The sequence below is a fragment of the Erpetoichthys calabaricus genome, chromosome 17 (genome assembly GCF_900747795.2).
Source record: "Erpetoichthys calabaricus chromosome 17, fErpCal1.3, whole genome shotgun sequence".
Classification (NCBI taxonomy): Eukaryota; Metazoa; Chordata; class Cladistia; order Polypteriformes; family Polypteridae; genus Erpetoichthys; species Erpetoichthys calabaricus.
This window is the reverse complement of record NC_041410.2, coordinates 56,565,851-56,581,957: the sequence shown is the minus strand read 5'-3', so window position 1 is coordinate 56,581,957 and position 16,107 is coordinate 56,565,851. Positions and strand designations below refer to the sequence as shown.

The 16,107-nt window shown below is 40.2% G+C and overlaps 1 protein-coding gene across 2 annotated transcripts in view; it reads left to right on the top strand.

Moving 5' to 3' along the window:
- alpk3a (alpha-kinase 3a) overlaps positions 1 to 16,107 on the top strand; it is a 134,620-nt gene that overhangs the window by 87,559 nt on the left and 30,954 nt on the right. Inside the window, exons 8-11 of one of the 2 annotated variants that reach the window (XM_051920310.1) lie at positions 8,151 to 8,298; positions 9,638 to 9,765; positions 11,087 to 11,122; positions 13,427 to 13,701. In XM_051920310.1, the coding sequence (XP_051776270.1) occupies positions 8,151 to 8,298; positions 9,638 to 9,765; positions 11,087 to 11,122; positions 13,427 to 13,701 (587 nt within the window). Of the gene's footprint in view, positions 1 to 8,150; positions 8,299 to 9,637; positions 9,766 to 11,086; positions 11,428 to 13,426; positions 13,702 to 16,107 lie in introns of those variants that run through there. The other variant, XM_051920309.1, reaches the window with a different exon arrangement.

Below are 16,107 nucleotides of genomic sequence, written 5' to 3'. Positions count from 1 at the left end.
TTATTCTCTGTTACATACAGCTCCAACTCACTTGCCTTCTTTTTGATACTTCTAGCATTAAGGCAAGCTATTTTTAATGTGTTACTCCTTTTACATTTAAACGTTGGGCTAGAATTTGCAGTACTACGCATTTTTATACTATTGTTTATTCTTCTGTGTATAGTTCTAAACCTGGCCTGTCCTAAACTCCCTGTCCCTACCATTCCCTAGTTTAAAAAAATCCTCGACTAACCTACTCATAAGCCTCCCCAATGCATTGGTACCCCTCCAGTTCAGATGTAACCTGTAATGGTGGAACAGGTCCCATCTGTTCCAAAAGGATTCCCAATGCCCCATTAACCTATACCCTTTTACCCTGCACCAAGATTTGAGCCACATGTTAAGTTTTCTAATGACCTGGCGCATGGCACAGGCAGAACTACAGAGAAGACTACCTTGTCAGTTCTGCTCCTCAGCCTAGCACCTAACTCTTTGAATTTGGATCGCAGAACTGACAGACTACCTTTATGTATGTCATTTGTTCCAACATGGACAATGACAACTGGATCCAACCCCGCTCTGGCCAAGAGCTTATCCACCCTTCCATGGAGGTCTCCCATCTGTTCACCCAGAAGACAACACTCCATGCAAGACTCTCTGTCTCTGGACCAAACCTGTGCTTCAATCTCCCTTATGACTGAGTCCCTAACTATCACTACCTCTCTCTTTCTGGGAATGAACTGGTTTTGAGGTGGCCTGCCTGCCTATCACCTCAGAATCATCAGAGATACTGTCTCGCTCTGCAAGGACCTGAAAACGGTTTGACACTTCCAGTTCTCTGGTTGATGCCCCTGGACAGTATGCACCCTTTACCGTGTGACCATGACCCACTTATCTCTACCTGTCTGGTCTAGGATCTCCTCCCACACCACCTTATGGGTGCACACTATCTCTCTAAATGTCTAGGGTAAGGCCGTATCAGGCCAAAATGTTTTTCTTTAACATAGGGTAGTCTTTGGCTGCACACTCCTCCGTGTCACTGAGATGCACCTTCCTGGTAAGAATAGGGGCTAAAATCTGCACCCAATCATTATGTGGCCAGCAGTGCCAGGGTATGGTTTGCTCAAACATTAGAAGATACAGCTACACATTTTTCTGTCTGCATAGTAAGAGAAACAGACACAACCTACGTGTGGCACTTCAGCAGCCTCACATTGGGCCTCTACTTCAAGAAGACTGTTGGCACATGGCCACCTGAATTTGTAACTGAGTGACCTGCCTCGCTAGCTGTTGGACAACCTCTGCAAGGTCCACCGGGTCACTTGTCTTTGCCTCAAATAAATCCTGAAGACTATGCCATATGTGACTGAGAGACCACAAGAACCACCCTGAGAATGTTGGGGCACCAAATAGGTGAAACCCTGTTTAATTGAATAAAAGAAAAATAACAGCAGCTCAGCAGCATATCAAAAAAGTTGGCTGTAGTAAGCCAAAGCAGTTCTGTATGTGAGCTTTCACATGACACAAACAGGATCTGTGTTTCTGTCCATGGTCAGATTCCAAAAAGAGACCTCCTTCTAATCGGTTGTCCTGCTTTATAGCAGATGGTCAGGAAGGGGCAGGACTTGTACAAGAAATTTTGGGCAGAACTATGCATTCTCATTTAGAAGTCTTTCAGAGCTATGAGGAAAAGAAAACAGGTTGTAAATATTGGTGCCCCCTCTTGTCCCTGAGTGGTATCACTTACCTTAGCAGAGAAAATGATGAATCAAATCCAGCCTATAGTTAAACACCTTACAAATGTTGTCTAGCCTTTGCAGTAGCCCTTTCAGAACATTAACCTACACAGAATTTAAAATATATGCCACTTTTGTTAATGATGTAGTCACTGAAGGTTGTGGTGTTTTTGTTGGTAATTAATCAGAACAAAGCAATCATTTCATCAAATTATCCTTGTTTAAATTACACATAAACCTTCAGAATTGCCATTTTTCCAGCATCTTATATTCATTTAGTTGTGAATTACCATTTTAATTTATATGAGCTCATCTTCCATATCATGAAATGTATCTTATATTCCTTGAAATATAGTGACATTTGAAAGCAGGAGCTGAACTACTTTCTGCCAACAGCTTACCTACCTTTTTCTTGTTGATGTCTTTAACATAGGATTTTACCAGATTCTTACAAATTGTTGTATCATTTATAAAAAGCATGGAACACCTCCTTGAACTGCCACCTTATCGTGGTGGAGGGGTTTGCGTGTCCCAATAATCCTAGGAGCTCTGTTGTCCGGGGCTTTATGCTCCTGGTAGGGCCACCCAAGGCAAACTGGTCCTAGGTGAGGGATGAGACAAAGAGCGGTTCAACAAACCTCCAATGATGAAACAAACCTTTGGACGACGTTTTCCCTTGCCCGGACGTGGGTCACCGGGGCCCCCCTCTGGAGCCAGGCCTGGAGGTGGGACTCGATGGTGAGCACCTGGTGGCCGGGCCTGCACCCATGGGGCTCGGCCGGGCACAGCCCAAAGAGGCAACGTGGGTCCCCCTTCCCATGGCCCCACCACCTATGGGAGGGGCCAAGGAGGTCGGGTGCAGTATGAGTTGGGTGGTGGCCAAAGGCGAGGACCTTGGCGGTCCGATCCTCGGCTACAGAAGCTGGCTCTTGGGATGTGGAATGTCACCTCTCTGAAGGGGAAGGAGACTGAGCTAGTGCGCGAGGTCGAGAGGTTCTGGCTTGATATAGTCGGGCTCACCTCGGCGCACAGCTTGGACTCTGGAACCAATCTCCTTGAGAGGGGCTGGACTCTCTACTACTCTGGAGTTGCCCCCGGTGGGAGGCACCGAGTGGGTGTGGGCATACTTATTGCCGCCCGACTTGGAGCCTGTTCATTGGGGTTTACCCTGGTGGACGAGAGGGTAGCCTCCCTCCGCCTTCGGGTGGGGGGACAGGTCCTAACTGTTGTTTGTGCGTATGCGCCGAACAGCAGTTTGGAGTACCCACCCTTTTTTGAGTCCCTGGAGGGGGTTCTAGAAGGCATACCTTCTGGAGACTCCCTCGTTCTGCTGGGAGACTTCAATGCTCACATGGGCAATGACAGTGAGACCTGGAAAGGCGTGATTGGGAGGAATGGCCCCCCCAATCTGAACCCGAGCAGTGTTTTGTTATTGGACTTCTGTGCTCGTCACGGATTGTCCATAACGAACACCATGTTCAAGAATAGGGGTGTTCATATGTGCACTTGGCACCAGGACACCCTAGGCCTCAGTTCGATGATCGACTTTGTGGTCGTGTCGTCGGACCTGCGGCCACATGTATTTGGACACACGGGTGAAGAGAGGGGCTGAGCTGTCAGCTGATCGCCACCTAGTGGTGAGTAGGCTTCGATGGTGGGGGAGGATGCCGGTCAGGCCTGGTAGGCCCAAACGTGTTGTGAGGGTCTGCTGGGAACGTCTGGCAGAGTCCCCTGTCAGAAGTAGCTTCAACTCCCACATCCAGCAGAACTTCGACCACATCTCGAGGGAGGTGGGGGACATTGAGTCCGAATGGGCCATGTTCCATGCCTCTATTGTTGAGGCAGCTGACCGGAGCTGTGGCCGTAAGGTGGTCGGTGCCTGTCGTGGTGGCAATCCCCAAACCTGTTGGTGGACACTGGCGGTGAGGGATGCCGTCAAGCTGAAGAAGGAGCCCTACAGGATCATTTTGTCCTGTGGGACTCTGGAGGCAGCTGATAGGTACCGGCAGGCCAAGTGGAATGTGGCTTTGGTGGTTGCTGAGGCAAAAACTTGGGCGTAGGAGGAGTTTGGGGAGGCCATGGAGAACGACTTTCGGACGGCTTCGAGGAGATTCTGGTCCACCATCCGGCATCTCAGGAGGGGGAAGCAGTGCAGTGTCAACACTGTATATGGTGGGGATGGTGCACTGCTGACCTTGACTCAAGACGTTGTGGGTCAGTGGGGGGAGTACTTCGAAGACCTCCTCAATCCCACGAACATGCCTTCCAGTGAGAAAGCAGAGCCTGGGGACTCGGAGGTGGGCTCCCCCATCTCTGGGACTGAGGTCACCGAGGTGGTCAAAAAACTCCTTGGTGGCAGGGCCCCAGGGGTGGATGAGATATGCCCAGAGTTCCTCAAGGCTCTGGATGTTGTAGGACTGTCTTGGTTGACACACCACTGCAACATCGCATGGATATCAGGGACAGTGCCTCTGGATTGGCAGACTGGGGTGGTGGTCCCCCTCTTTAAGAAGGGGGACCGGAGGGTGTGTTCCAACTACAGAGGGATCACACTCCTCAGCCTCCCTGGAAAAGTCTATTTGGGGGTGCTGGAGAGGAGGGTCCGTCGGATAGTCGAACCTCGGATTCAGGAGGAACAGTGTGGTTTTCGTCCTGGTCATGGAACAGTGGACCAGCTCTACACCCTTAGCAGGGTCCTGGAGGGTGCATGGGAGTTTGCCCAGTCAGTCTACATGTGTTTTGTGGACGTGGAAAAGGCGTTCAACCGTGTCCCTCGGGGAATCCTGTGGGGGGTACTCCGAGAGTATGGGGTACCGGACCCCCTGATAAGGGCTGTTCGGTCCCTGTACAATCGGTGTCACAGCTTGGTCCGCATTCCCGGCAGTAAGTCGAACCCATTTCTAGTGAGAGTTGGACTCCGCCAGGGCTGCCCTTTGTCACCGATTCTGTTCATAATTTTTATGGACAGAATTTCTAGGCGCAGCCAGGGTGTTGAGGTGGTCCGGTTTGGTGGACTCAGGATTGGGTCACTGCTTTTTGCAGATGATGTTGTCCTGTTTGCTTCATCAGGCCGTGATCTTCAGCTCTCTCTGGATCGGTTCGCAGCTGAGTGTGAAGCGGCTGGGATGGGAATCAGCACCTCCAAATTCGAGACCATGGTCCTCAGCCGAAAAAGGGTGGAATGCCCTCTCAGGGTTGAGAGCGAAATCCTGCCCCAAGTGGAGGAGTTCAAGTATCTCGGGATCTTGTTCACGAGTGAGGGAAGAATAGAGCGGGAGATCGACAGGCAGGTGGGTGCGGCATCCGCAGTGATGCAGGCTCTGCATCAGTCTGTCGTGGTGAAAAAGGAGCTGAGCCGCAAGGCAAAGCTCTCAATTTACCAGTCGATCTACGTTCCTACCCTCACCTATGGTTATGAGCTATGAGTAGTGACCGAAAGAGCGAGATCGCGAATACAAGCGGCTGAAATGAGTTTCCTTCGTAGGGTGTCTGGGCTTTCCCTTAAAGATAGGGTGAGAAGCTCAGTCATCCAGGAGGGGCTCAGAGTAGAGCCGCTGCTCCAACGCATCGAGAGGAGTCAGATGAGGTGGCTCGGGCATCTGATCAGGATGCCTCCAGGACGCCTCCCCGGTGAGGTGTTCCGGGCACGTCTAACCGGGATGAGGCCCCGGGGAAGACCCAGGACACGCTGGAGGGACTATGTCTCTCGGCTGGCCTGGGAATGCCTTGGGATTCTCCTGGAAGAGCTAGAAGAAGTGGCCGGGGAGAGGGAAGTCTGGGCATCTCTGCTCAAGCTGCTGCCCCCGCGACCCAATCTCGGATAAGCGGAAGAGGATGGATAGATGGATGGAACACCTAAGTATTTATGTGTGATATTTTGAAGATTCCTTTCTGATGACTTTTTAAATCAACTTGCATTGTTTCAAAGAATTCATTAGGGTTCTGATTGATTGCGTCATGCTTTGTACGTAAATGCCTCTTGACTTTTGAGGGTTTCATTGCATCATTAGCTAATATACCTGCACAAATGACAAACTGCAGTTTTGGATTTCTTCCATTGTTTATGGCTGCAAAATCAAACCGAATATTTAAAAAGTCATACTTCAGAATAAAAGTGTTTGATATTATTTTTGCTTTTGTTGAAGCATCAGTTTTATTCTTGTTCATATCTACTGACTGTAATTGTTCTCATACTCGGCAACCAGATTACTCTGCTTGATAAAAAATGTCCATTGGTTTTCCCTATATGCCATCTGCATATCAGTGATAAAAATAAGTCCAAAAAACAACAAAAGCCGCCATGATAGCACTTTCTTTCTGGTGCTTTTGCTGTTTCATGAAAGATAAGCAATCTACTGATCTTCTTTCAGTGGAGGCTCCGGCTTCTTAACTCAAGGAGTATTTCTACTGTATACTCCTTTATGACTTACCACAAATATTCAATGTTTGTAAAGTCAATAAAGAAATCTCCTATATTGTATTTTCTATGAATTAACTGTCACTGTTTTCTTAAGAATGGCTAATAGACCAGAGCTGTGCCATGGACCACAAGCAGCACTTCATAGAAAGCTTTAGTGTTTCTGCATTGTCTTAGAGATGCTGCTCAAGCTGTTCATGTTGATTTTTAGTAACTGTAGCACTCATTTTAAATAGCAGTGACTACATTTTTTGTGATTCTCTTTCTCTTTTTGTCTCATTGGAGAACTTGATTATCACTTCCAAATTGATCTTTTTTATGTCCTGCTCTTGAAATATGATCTTGAAGTAGATATAGTGTCACAATTTATAGCTCCCATGTTTCTTGAACTCACTCAGCACATTATCATACCAAAGGCTCATTGAAATGATTTGCTGTGACACAAATGTATTGGACACTCTTAATTTCTTGACCACAGTTCTCCTTTTTTGAGACCATCTGTCTTTGGTCCAGATGCTGCATGTTTTTGACAAGCAGATAGTTTGCTGGGTCCTTCTTAAAAAGCTTGTCCAGGAGACCATCAGAAAGTGTTTAAAGTCCACCCTTAAGATAAGTACTTGTGCCTTTTAGATCTCCTTTTTAGACTTAAGTAAATTAAGGGTCATCTCTGCCAGAAGCTAAATATCCAGCACAGAGGGATCCTCATACTTGCTGGTCTCCTGAATAAGGCCTGCAAATAGCTCCACTGTTATCATTGCTTCTCTCAAGGTCTTTTCCTTAACACACTCTTACATAACTTACAAACAAAATTACATTAAAGAGTCATGACATACGCACTCAAAAATATAATGGATATTTTATCATTTTTCAAAAAATTGTCCTAAAGGGACTCATGAAACAAACAAAATTGAAAATCTTTTAACTTCAAAGAATGACAAGTGCTTAGTAATATTTGTGATGAAGTATTTTTTTAAATCCTACTATAAGACCAAAGGTAGAACTTGGTCAGAATAGCAGAGGCACCAAAACTGGAGCTAAAGTGAGATAATAAGAAAGGCATCAGCCAGTCATTATGATTGTAACATCATTCATTAATTTCCAGTATCTGTTTATTCCATTGCACATTCATTATTAACTAAAGCTGTACCAGGTGCAAGACAAAAACCAACCCTGAATGGATCACTCAGTTACATTACACACTCATGTACACATCCAGTTTAACACTAGAATCCCTGAAACCTATTAAAAAACTTGTAATCCCAACCCACCTTAAATTCCTTTGCACCTCTCCATCAGCATCTTTTGTTTTGTAAATGTGTTGATCAGAACAAGCAGCCTGCTATCCTACAAAGCCCAACACCCCCAATCCCCCCCTTGACGAAGCTCAACTCAGGCAAAAAGTTCTCCCAGCTCAAGCCAAGGCTCCTTATCTGTGTGTGAGTTGCCTGGAGTTGTATAGGGTAAATAATATAGTATATCGTTATTTGGAATACATGCAACTCCTCTGGGAATGTGAAACAGCGGATTTAACGAAAGAGACTCAGTGCAAAAAAAGAATAACTTTTAGCATACAAATGCAGCAACTTTCTCATGATTGATTTAAGTGAAACCTGATTTATGACTAGAAGGTGAAGATTTTGAATTGGCTTTGACTTTGAAAATTGTTTTTGTCCCCATGTCTACAAGACATTAGATTATATAAACTAGAGAGGGAGTGCCACACAGCCAAACCTGTAGTTTCTGAGGAAAAAAATGGGAGTACCTGGTCAAATAAGGTGGTTACACAAAGTAAAATTCCTTTCTTCTCACATGTCTTCCCATGAACCTAATATAGATATTGCGTTCAGTCAGATACAAAATAAACAACCATACTAATATTTTATAAGAAATTAATGTTGTATAGTTTCAAAGGCTGTCTTATATTTTAAATATTTCTATAAACGGCTAAAATAATTTGGCAGGATTTAAGCAAAATATAAAGTGGTCTAAATCAGTATGTAAATATTTCACATTTTTAGCTCCTCAGGTGATCCGAAAGATTCGAGGTGAGCAATTCTCAGATACTTCAGGACACTTGAAACTGTGGTGCCAGTTTTTCAATATATTGAGCGAATCTACCATAATGTGGTACAGAGATGATGTTCCAGTGGCAGAAGTAAGGAGAAGGTAAAATGTATTTCTTTTTTACCTTTAGCCTTATTATGTATGAATCTTCAGACTTTGGGTTATTTTTTTTTTGCTTTATTTATTAATGTGGTTGTAGCTCTTTTAGATGTAATAATAATGTAATGATAATGTTGATTAGTTATTATTTCAAATATTGTATTTTACAAAGAGTGCCAGAGCAATTTACCTTTTAGAAACATAATAACATGAGAAACAATTCATCAGATATACTGTATATTTAAGATTCCTAGTTTTATCTGATCTATGCTTAGTAAAGTGTGAACTCAAGATTTTAAACCTCATAGTCTCTGTCCTTATTAAGTCACTTGATAATATTAACCTTGCTTACACTTGTATGCACCTTAGACTCACACAGGTGCTACTTTGAAAATGATCTTTGCTTGCCTTGGGTATCCTGTGAGAGTATCCTACTCTTTAAAAGCAGCAAGAAAGGAACAGTATAATTTTCCCCGAAATGGAAGTTTATTCTAAAACGTTATTGTTTTAAATAGATCATCTAAGTGAGAATCTGATTTTTTCCAATTTCAAATAATATAGAACATCAGTTACCCACTGACTTGAAAGTGGTGTGGTGGGATTCTTCCAGTTAAGCAAGATAAGTCTACAAGCTAGTAATGAGGTAAAGGCAATTACAGTTTGTTTCTCCTTCTCCATTTTAAAACCATCTGGGAGTACGTCAAACAAAGCTGTTAATGTGTTTGGAGTGATTGTGACACCAAAGTTGTCTGATAGGCATTCAAAGATTTTTGTCCAAAATGTTGTTAATTTGGTGCACACAATGTCCAAATAAATACTCAAAATGCCCAACAGAGGGTGAAACCTTCAAACCTGACTAGTCATACAGAAAAAAATAAATGATTTATTTATACAAAAATGCTCTATAGCACAAAAATAAGCCCTGATAGTGCGGAGTAAAAAGGCACATAAAGCAAATTTTTTTCAAATGTTGATGAGCAATAAGCAAAAAGTATCACTGAAAACCACTGAAAACAAAAATAGCAAAACAACAGTATGAGGAAAGTCCGAAGAAAGAATTTTTTTTTTTTACAATGTTTCTGTTTGGTATCTTTGTGCACAACTGAGTTGCGACAACAGAACTAACTGCTCTGTGGCTGATTCATTCAGGCATTTCAAGGTCTTTTGGGCACTTCATTGTAATGAAAGTATCTGCTGAATGTACTTCATAATAACGAGATTTCTATAGAATCGTGTCATATGGGGAAACTGTTGGGACCATAAAAATACTTCATTGTAATGAAAATTTCATTGTAAAGATATTCGTTGTAACAAAATTTTACCTGTGTTTATTTTTCCTTAGTTCTGGAGATGAAGATCAGGTTGCCCTTGCTATCGTGCAGGCATCTTCAAAAGACTGTGGGGTCTATACTTGTGCAATAAATAATGAATATGGATATGATTCCACAGATTACCTCCTAAGTGCAGAAAGTAAGTATTGAATTCAATTTTACATTGTGGTTTGGTTCAGCCCCTACGCTTTAAAGGATAACTTTGGTATTCTACAAGCTGAATTTCTTCACAAACGTGATATATATGCATTTGCCACATCAAATTTTGTTGTAAAGTTGTCTGTCTGTCTGTCTTGCCTGTCCTGATATTTTACAATGAAGGCAAAAGGACACGGAGCACCACCTGAAGATAAATGCTTTAACACTTATCGAGTATGTCCTTTTTTCAAGCCAAGAAAGTTATTTAGCATTGACCTGCAAACTTAAGATTATACACACATTGTGCAATAGCTTAAACATGTAATTTCAAACAAAATAACACAAATATTATGAGATTCAATCATTTTAAAAGAAAACTACCTGTGCATCTTCCCTGTGCACTTATCTTCCTCTGCAATAACCGTTTACCCCTAGGATCCTGGTTTCCTCTCAGAAGACTTTCATATTTATGTGAGACCTCCTTCTCCTATCAAACAAGAAAATACAAAACACATCCTTAACTCAAGAAAATATAATACAGATCTATGGTCCTCATAACCATTTAACGACAACCACTGGGGACCTTTTGACCATCACTTTCTATGTCCTTACTAAATATTACTCTCTCTCTCTCTGGGTTTTGCACGTTCTCCTGTAGCAGGTTAACTTGCAGCATGTTGAAATCTTGAAGTAATGAGCACAATCACAATATGTTATTTAAGTCAGCATGTCGTTATACAGTATACTTTAGGTAAAACACATCAACAGGAACATGTAAAAGAAGTTTCATAGTAAGATAAAAATATCAAATCAGACAGAATATTTGGTGTAATCTAAGTAAAGGGAAAAAAGTAGAGCATTCTACGGAGTATTTTAATGCATGTTGTGTCACACTGTTCAGTTTAAAATGTGCTTAGCTTCATTTTTACTTTTGTAACACTGTATGCAGACAGTTTTAATTATGCCCCCTTATTATACTATTCAGTGCACATACATATTGAAATAATTATTTTTTACATATTCATTTTCAATATGGGTAATTTATTGCATTAGTGATAGTTTATTATTGTCTTCCTTTCACTGTCATTAAAATTATAACGGTATTATATTTTGAATAAAGGCATACATATGTGCAGTTTTGAATTTCTATATTTAATAAAATACTTTGTATAGAATGACAATTTAGTGTATTTTAGTTGACATGGTTCTTCCCTCATCTTGTGGTTTAATATTCATCATTTCAGAAGCATAATGTACTGTAAATACTTTAGAGTATTACTTTTATGTTAACCTATTTGTCTTGTTTCTTTTCATGGATTCAGTACTATCAGAATTCATTGTAAGGGAAGAAGTGGAAGGTAAGAGGAACATTTTGACTTATATATTGCAAGGGACATGATGGAGCCTGCTTTAGCAAACAGTGAATGACGTCTAAACCTGTTATAACTGTTGGTGATGCTACTACTTAAAAGAAAATGATTTCTATGAGTTTTTGCATATAGTGAAGGGAAAATTTGATTCAGTGGAGGTGAAGGTTAGGCAAGACAGCAAGAAGGCCAAATCAAGAGTGAAGGGCTTAAAAAAGTGATGGCAATTTGTTAGTATATTTAATTACTTTTAACATTGTTTTTGAATAAAGTAATACTTCAAAGCCATTTTTATAGCTTTGAAAGTGAGAAGATGAAATTATCCGAAAGAGTTGTAAAAAAAGGTCTGAAGAAGGCTGGAACTGTTTTTTTTCAATAGCATTAAAACAAAATAGTGTTCATGCTTTTCTGAAAATAGTGGTATTTTTCACTTTTTAGACCATGAAAAGCCCCTTTGGAAGATAAATTACTCTCTTACCACAAATTTCCAAGCTCTTGCTTCTTGGTTAATAGCACTGTTGCTAGTTGGGTGGTATTTTTGTGAGTTGCAACATTATCAAAAGAAGGTTTATGTTTTTAATATTTTGGAAAATTAATTGCACTTTGTCATGACAGTTATAAGACTCAACTTATAGTATAGTGAATGCTTATGCAAGCTTAGCAGCTGAAATGAAAGAAGTATATTAAATAATCGAACTATAATCACTAAACATCAGCTGTCCTCCAATATAATATTTATTTTAGCTATAGTTATCTTACTATATTTGTGGATTAATGTTATTTTGTTCTATTTATCATTTATCTGTGATACCTTATCACAAAGTCTTTGGGGTTAAGGGGCTACTTCATTTTATTTACTTTTTTTAATGGGGTTATCGTAGGCACTGTTTAATTACCAGGACCTGAGTGCCGAATTTTGTTTCTGCACATGGATGTTGGAATATCAATAAAAGATTCTTGATCCTTGATTACTCATGGTGCTGCATTGCTTAACTCCTCTCCAGGTCATTTCTACTTTCACGCTTCCTTGGCTCACCTGGGAAGGACCTAGGAGTCTAGACAGTGTACAAAGCCATTAAGAAGGCTAATAGAATGTCTGACTATATAACACAGTATGAAGAGTACCGGCCAAAGGAGGTTATGCATAAGCTATACAGTATGATGCCCTTTTGAACCTTAATCTGGAGTATTCTATTGAGGCTTGGTATCCAGGCTACAACAAAAACATAGCAGCACTGGAAAAAAGTCCAGAGAACAGTGTCTAGCATGATTCCAAGACTGCAGGGAATGAGTTGTGAGAAATGACTGAAAAAGTTTAGCTAACAGAGACTAAGAGGTGACACAATTAAAGTTTTTAAACTTATGAAAAGATTTAGTAAAGTGGATCTCTACTGTTGCTTAAAATTAGTTCTTCAAGAACACCGGGACAAAGATTGAAACTTATTAATGGTAAATTTCACACAAAGATTAGTATGTTTTTTCATCACACAGAAAACCATAATCTCTCAAATTATTTTCTATAACTTTCCTAATCCTAGATTTTCCACAATGGCATTTTTAGTGTTCTAATTATACTTTATGAGATGATTGCCTATTAACTGGTAATAAATCAGACTATGTGGCTTTCTTTTGCCTGAGACGCAACTCTTAAAGAAAATTTGCCTCACAGCAGCACATTCTATACTTGTGCTGTTAATCAGGACCACACCAGCCTATACATTATATGGCAGCATTTAGAACCATGTGACTTTTATGTTGTTACAATGGAGAGCAGTATATATTTCATTTTTTTTGAAAATTATTATTGTTTTCTTTTTTGCACACTCAGTGGTGTATAATGTCATAGACAATTACATTTCATTCTTTTTTTATTCATTGGTAGCATACTGTATATGAGTCAATCTAGCTGCATCTAGATTTTAGACAATGAGTAAATCTTTGTAATGGGTGATAAGCATGTGTAGTACTGAAGGTAAGACTTTGTAATTTGAGATGTTGTTGAAAGCTTAGTGAATTCCACTTAAATCTGCAGGTGTATTATTTTGTAAAACAGCCACTGAAGGTGTTTTCCCTTTTATAACTTTTTGTGTTTTTCTTAGCATATATTTAAATAATGTAAAGTTTAGTTTTGTGAATTAATAGTTAATTTTCAATCACATGTACAGTAATCCCCTTTAGGCCTTTTCTGTCAATTGCCAATCCACCCATGAAACAATAACATATATTACAGTTATAATGCATGTTCAATGAATACTTGAGTTATTCTCTATTTTCAGTATTGACTGTCTCCTACAGTAGGGGAAGAGATTGAGATGACAACAATGCTGTTTACGAAGGGGCTTGCTGATTCAGGATCCTGGGGAGAAAAGCTCTTTGGGAGAATAATGACTGTGGAAGCCTGTGTTGGAAGTGGATGGAAAAGAAAATTATGCAAAGTGAAAGTTATCTACGGCTTGGACCCAGTATTTGAATCAAGTACCACTTGTATTATTAAAATACGAAATCCAATTGCTTATGGGACCAAAAAAGAGATTGGCTTAATCGAGAAAAACCAGGAGATATCAAAACAGGTATAACAAAAATGTAATTAAGCATTAATGAGAAATAATTTTGTTTAGATGAACCATAATTATATTTTGAATCTCAGTACCAGAAGGTAATTAGGTCTAATGTGTGACTGAGAAAGTACATCAGGCCATTAACAGTTGGTAAAGCCTTACAGCATTGAGTGGATATGTAATGCATTCGGTGAAGGTCTTTTTTTTCTATGTGAATATTAAAAGCAGCAATCAATATTACATTATCATAACTTATAACTTGTGTCGATCAAACACAGGAAGCTCTGCAGTCTACTTGTGACTTTACGCTGTAGGAAGATAAGTAAATAAATATAGGGTAAACAACATTCGATGTGGCTTTTATATAAGTAAAATATACATGTTTTTCATATAAAGACCATCACAAAACATAATCACAAACAGAACTTTGCATGATACCTCGGCGAGCTCAGTAAGCCCTGCTGTTTCATTGAAGGACAGGGCAGACTAACTGGCAGGATGACGCCCGACCTGTTGCTGCATCCAAACAGTGACACCTTTTGCCTTTACGCCTGGTGCAGCTGCGTTGTTCTTATGTGTGAGTGAACGTTTCTTGTGGGGAGGTCTTCTGTTCTCTTTCTCTGATGTAGAACCCTCATCCTCATCTGAGTTCACCTCTGTTATAGCACATCCTGTCAGTTCCATACCTTAACCAATTTCTTTTTTAGAGTTATATTCTTGAATAAAAGCGTACTTGTTTTGTTGTACTTGTACCTTTTCTGAAAGTGTTTAAGTGATATTAGGACTTCAGTCTTCACACATTATACACTTCATGTCAACATTTTGTCAATTATTACTAAAATATGAAAAACATTTCTTTTTTAGTTATGTGTTTTAACAATTCCTGCCTCGCAGTTCATCCTACACTTACCCAGATCTTTGTAGACACGGAATACACATGAAATACATGTATTCCAAAATATGATATACTGTATTATTTGCCCTATACAACTACAGGCACCTCTCACGCAGATAAGGAGCTTTGGCTTGAGCTGGGAGAACTTTTTGCCCGAGTTGAGCTCCGTCAGTATTGGGAAATGGGATAGCAGGCTGTTGGCTGTTTGTGCTGATCGACACATTTACAAAACAAAAGATGCTGATGGAGAGGTGCGAAGGAATTTAAGGTGGGCCGGGATTAGAGTTTTTTCATAGGCTTCAGGGGTTCTAGTGTTAAGGGAAACAATGGAGAAATGTCATTTGGTCTAAAAGTAAGGTATAACTAGGTTCATCTGTGTACAAGTGAAAATTAGCATCATGTTTTCTTATGATAGTTCCCAATGGAAACATGTAAAATAAAAACAGTAAAGGTCATAGTACTGAGCCCTGCTGGGCCACCATATTTAACTTCTGTGTATAATAATGGAGTACTGTGAGCACATTTGATAAACAGTATTTAAATCAGGCCAGGACATTGCCTATGAGCCCAATGTTGTTTTACAGCCCTTGTAGTAAAATAGAATGGTCAATGGTGTCAAACGTAATAACACTGGACTTGACAAGGCTTGAAAAATTGTTCGGGAAGTTTAATCCCACTGCATATAACATATATAAACATATAATAGTGTACACAAAACATACAAAGCTACAGTTGCTAATAAAGTTTAACTCAGACAGCGAATATACTTTATACATAAAATCAAAAGTTTCATTTGTTCAAGGTTCAGATTTATACATAATTTTCTGAAGCCAGTGAGTGGATGTACTTCCTCTTACTTTTTCCTTAACATACATTTATTATTTGGCAGGAACTGAGCTGTAGATAACATGACAATATTTTATATTGCAAGATGTTAAGTGTACAGTATTATTGTAATACAAGGGTTCACAATATTTTTTCTGCATGGCTGCAGGTTTTTATTAAAAAATATTTTAATCACCTTTTTTACAATATATTGTATGAGGTTGTACATTATGTTAATTAAGTTATAGTAACACAGAAGCATTTTTCACTTTCCCACTTTCCAAATCTTAAATGTACTTGCAGCAGTGAATACTTATGTTCTGCCAAAATCAGTTCTATAGAGAGAGTCAGTTCTGTCAGGGCAGGCCCAAGTTAATGTTTCATCCAGAAATGGTGCATCTAGAAAATTATTAAAGAAAAGGCTTGGTTTAATGTAAAAAGGTTGTTAAAAATTAGACAAGAGAGGCGTGAAAAGGTTTGGGGTTCCACTCTGTATACTTGAAATTAGGCTTTGCAAAATAGCAATGAACATAAAGAGTAGTCTTTTGGAACTGTGTCCAGTACAGGACCATCAGGGAGAAGGATCTGCTGAGCTTTTATGAGGAGAGAGGAAGAGGCGTGTCTTTGGAGGTTGCCGGAAGTGATGTCAGTTGAGGAAGTGGAGTCTGTGGAGGAGCCAGACAAGGGTTAGAGCAGTT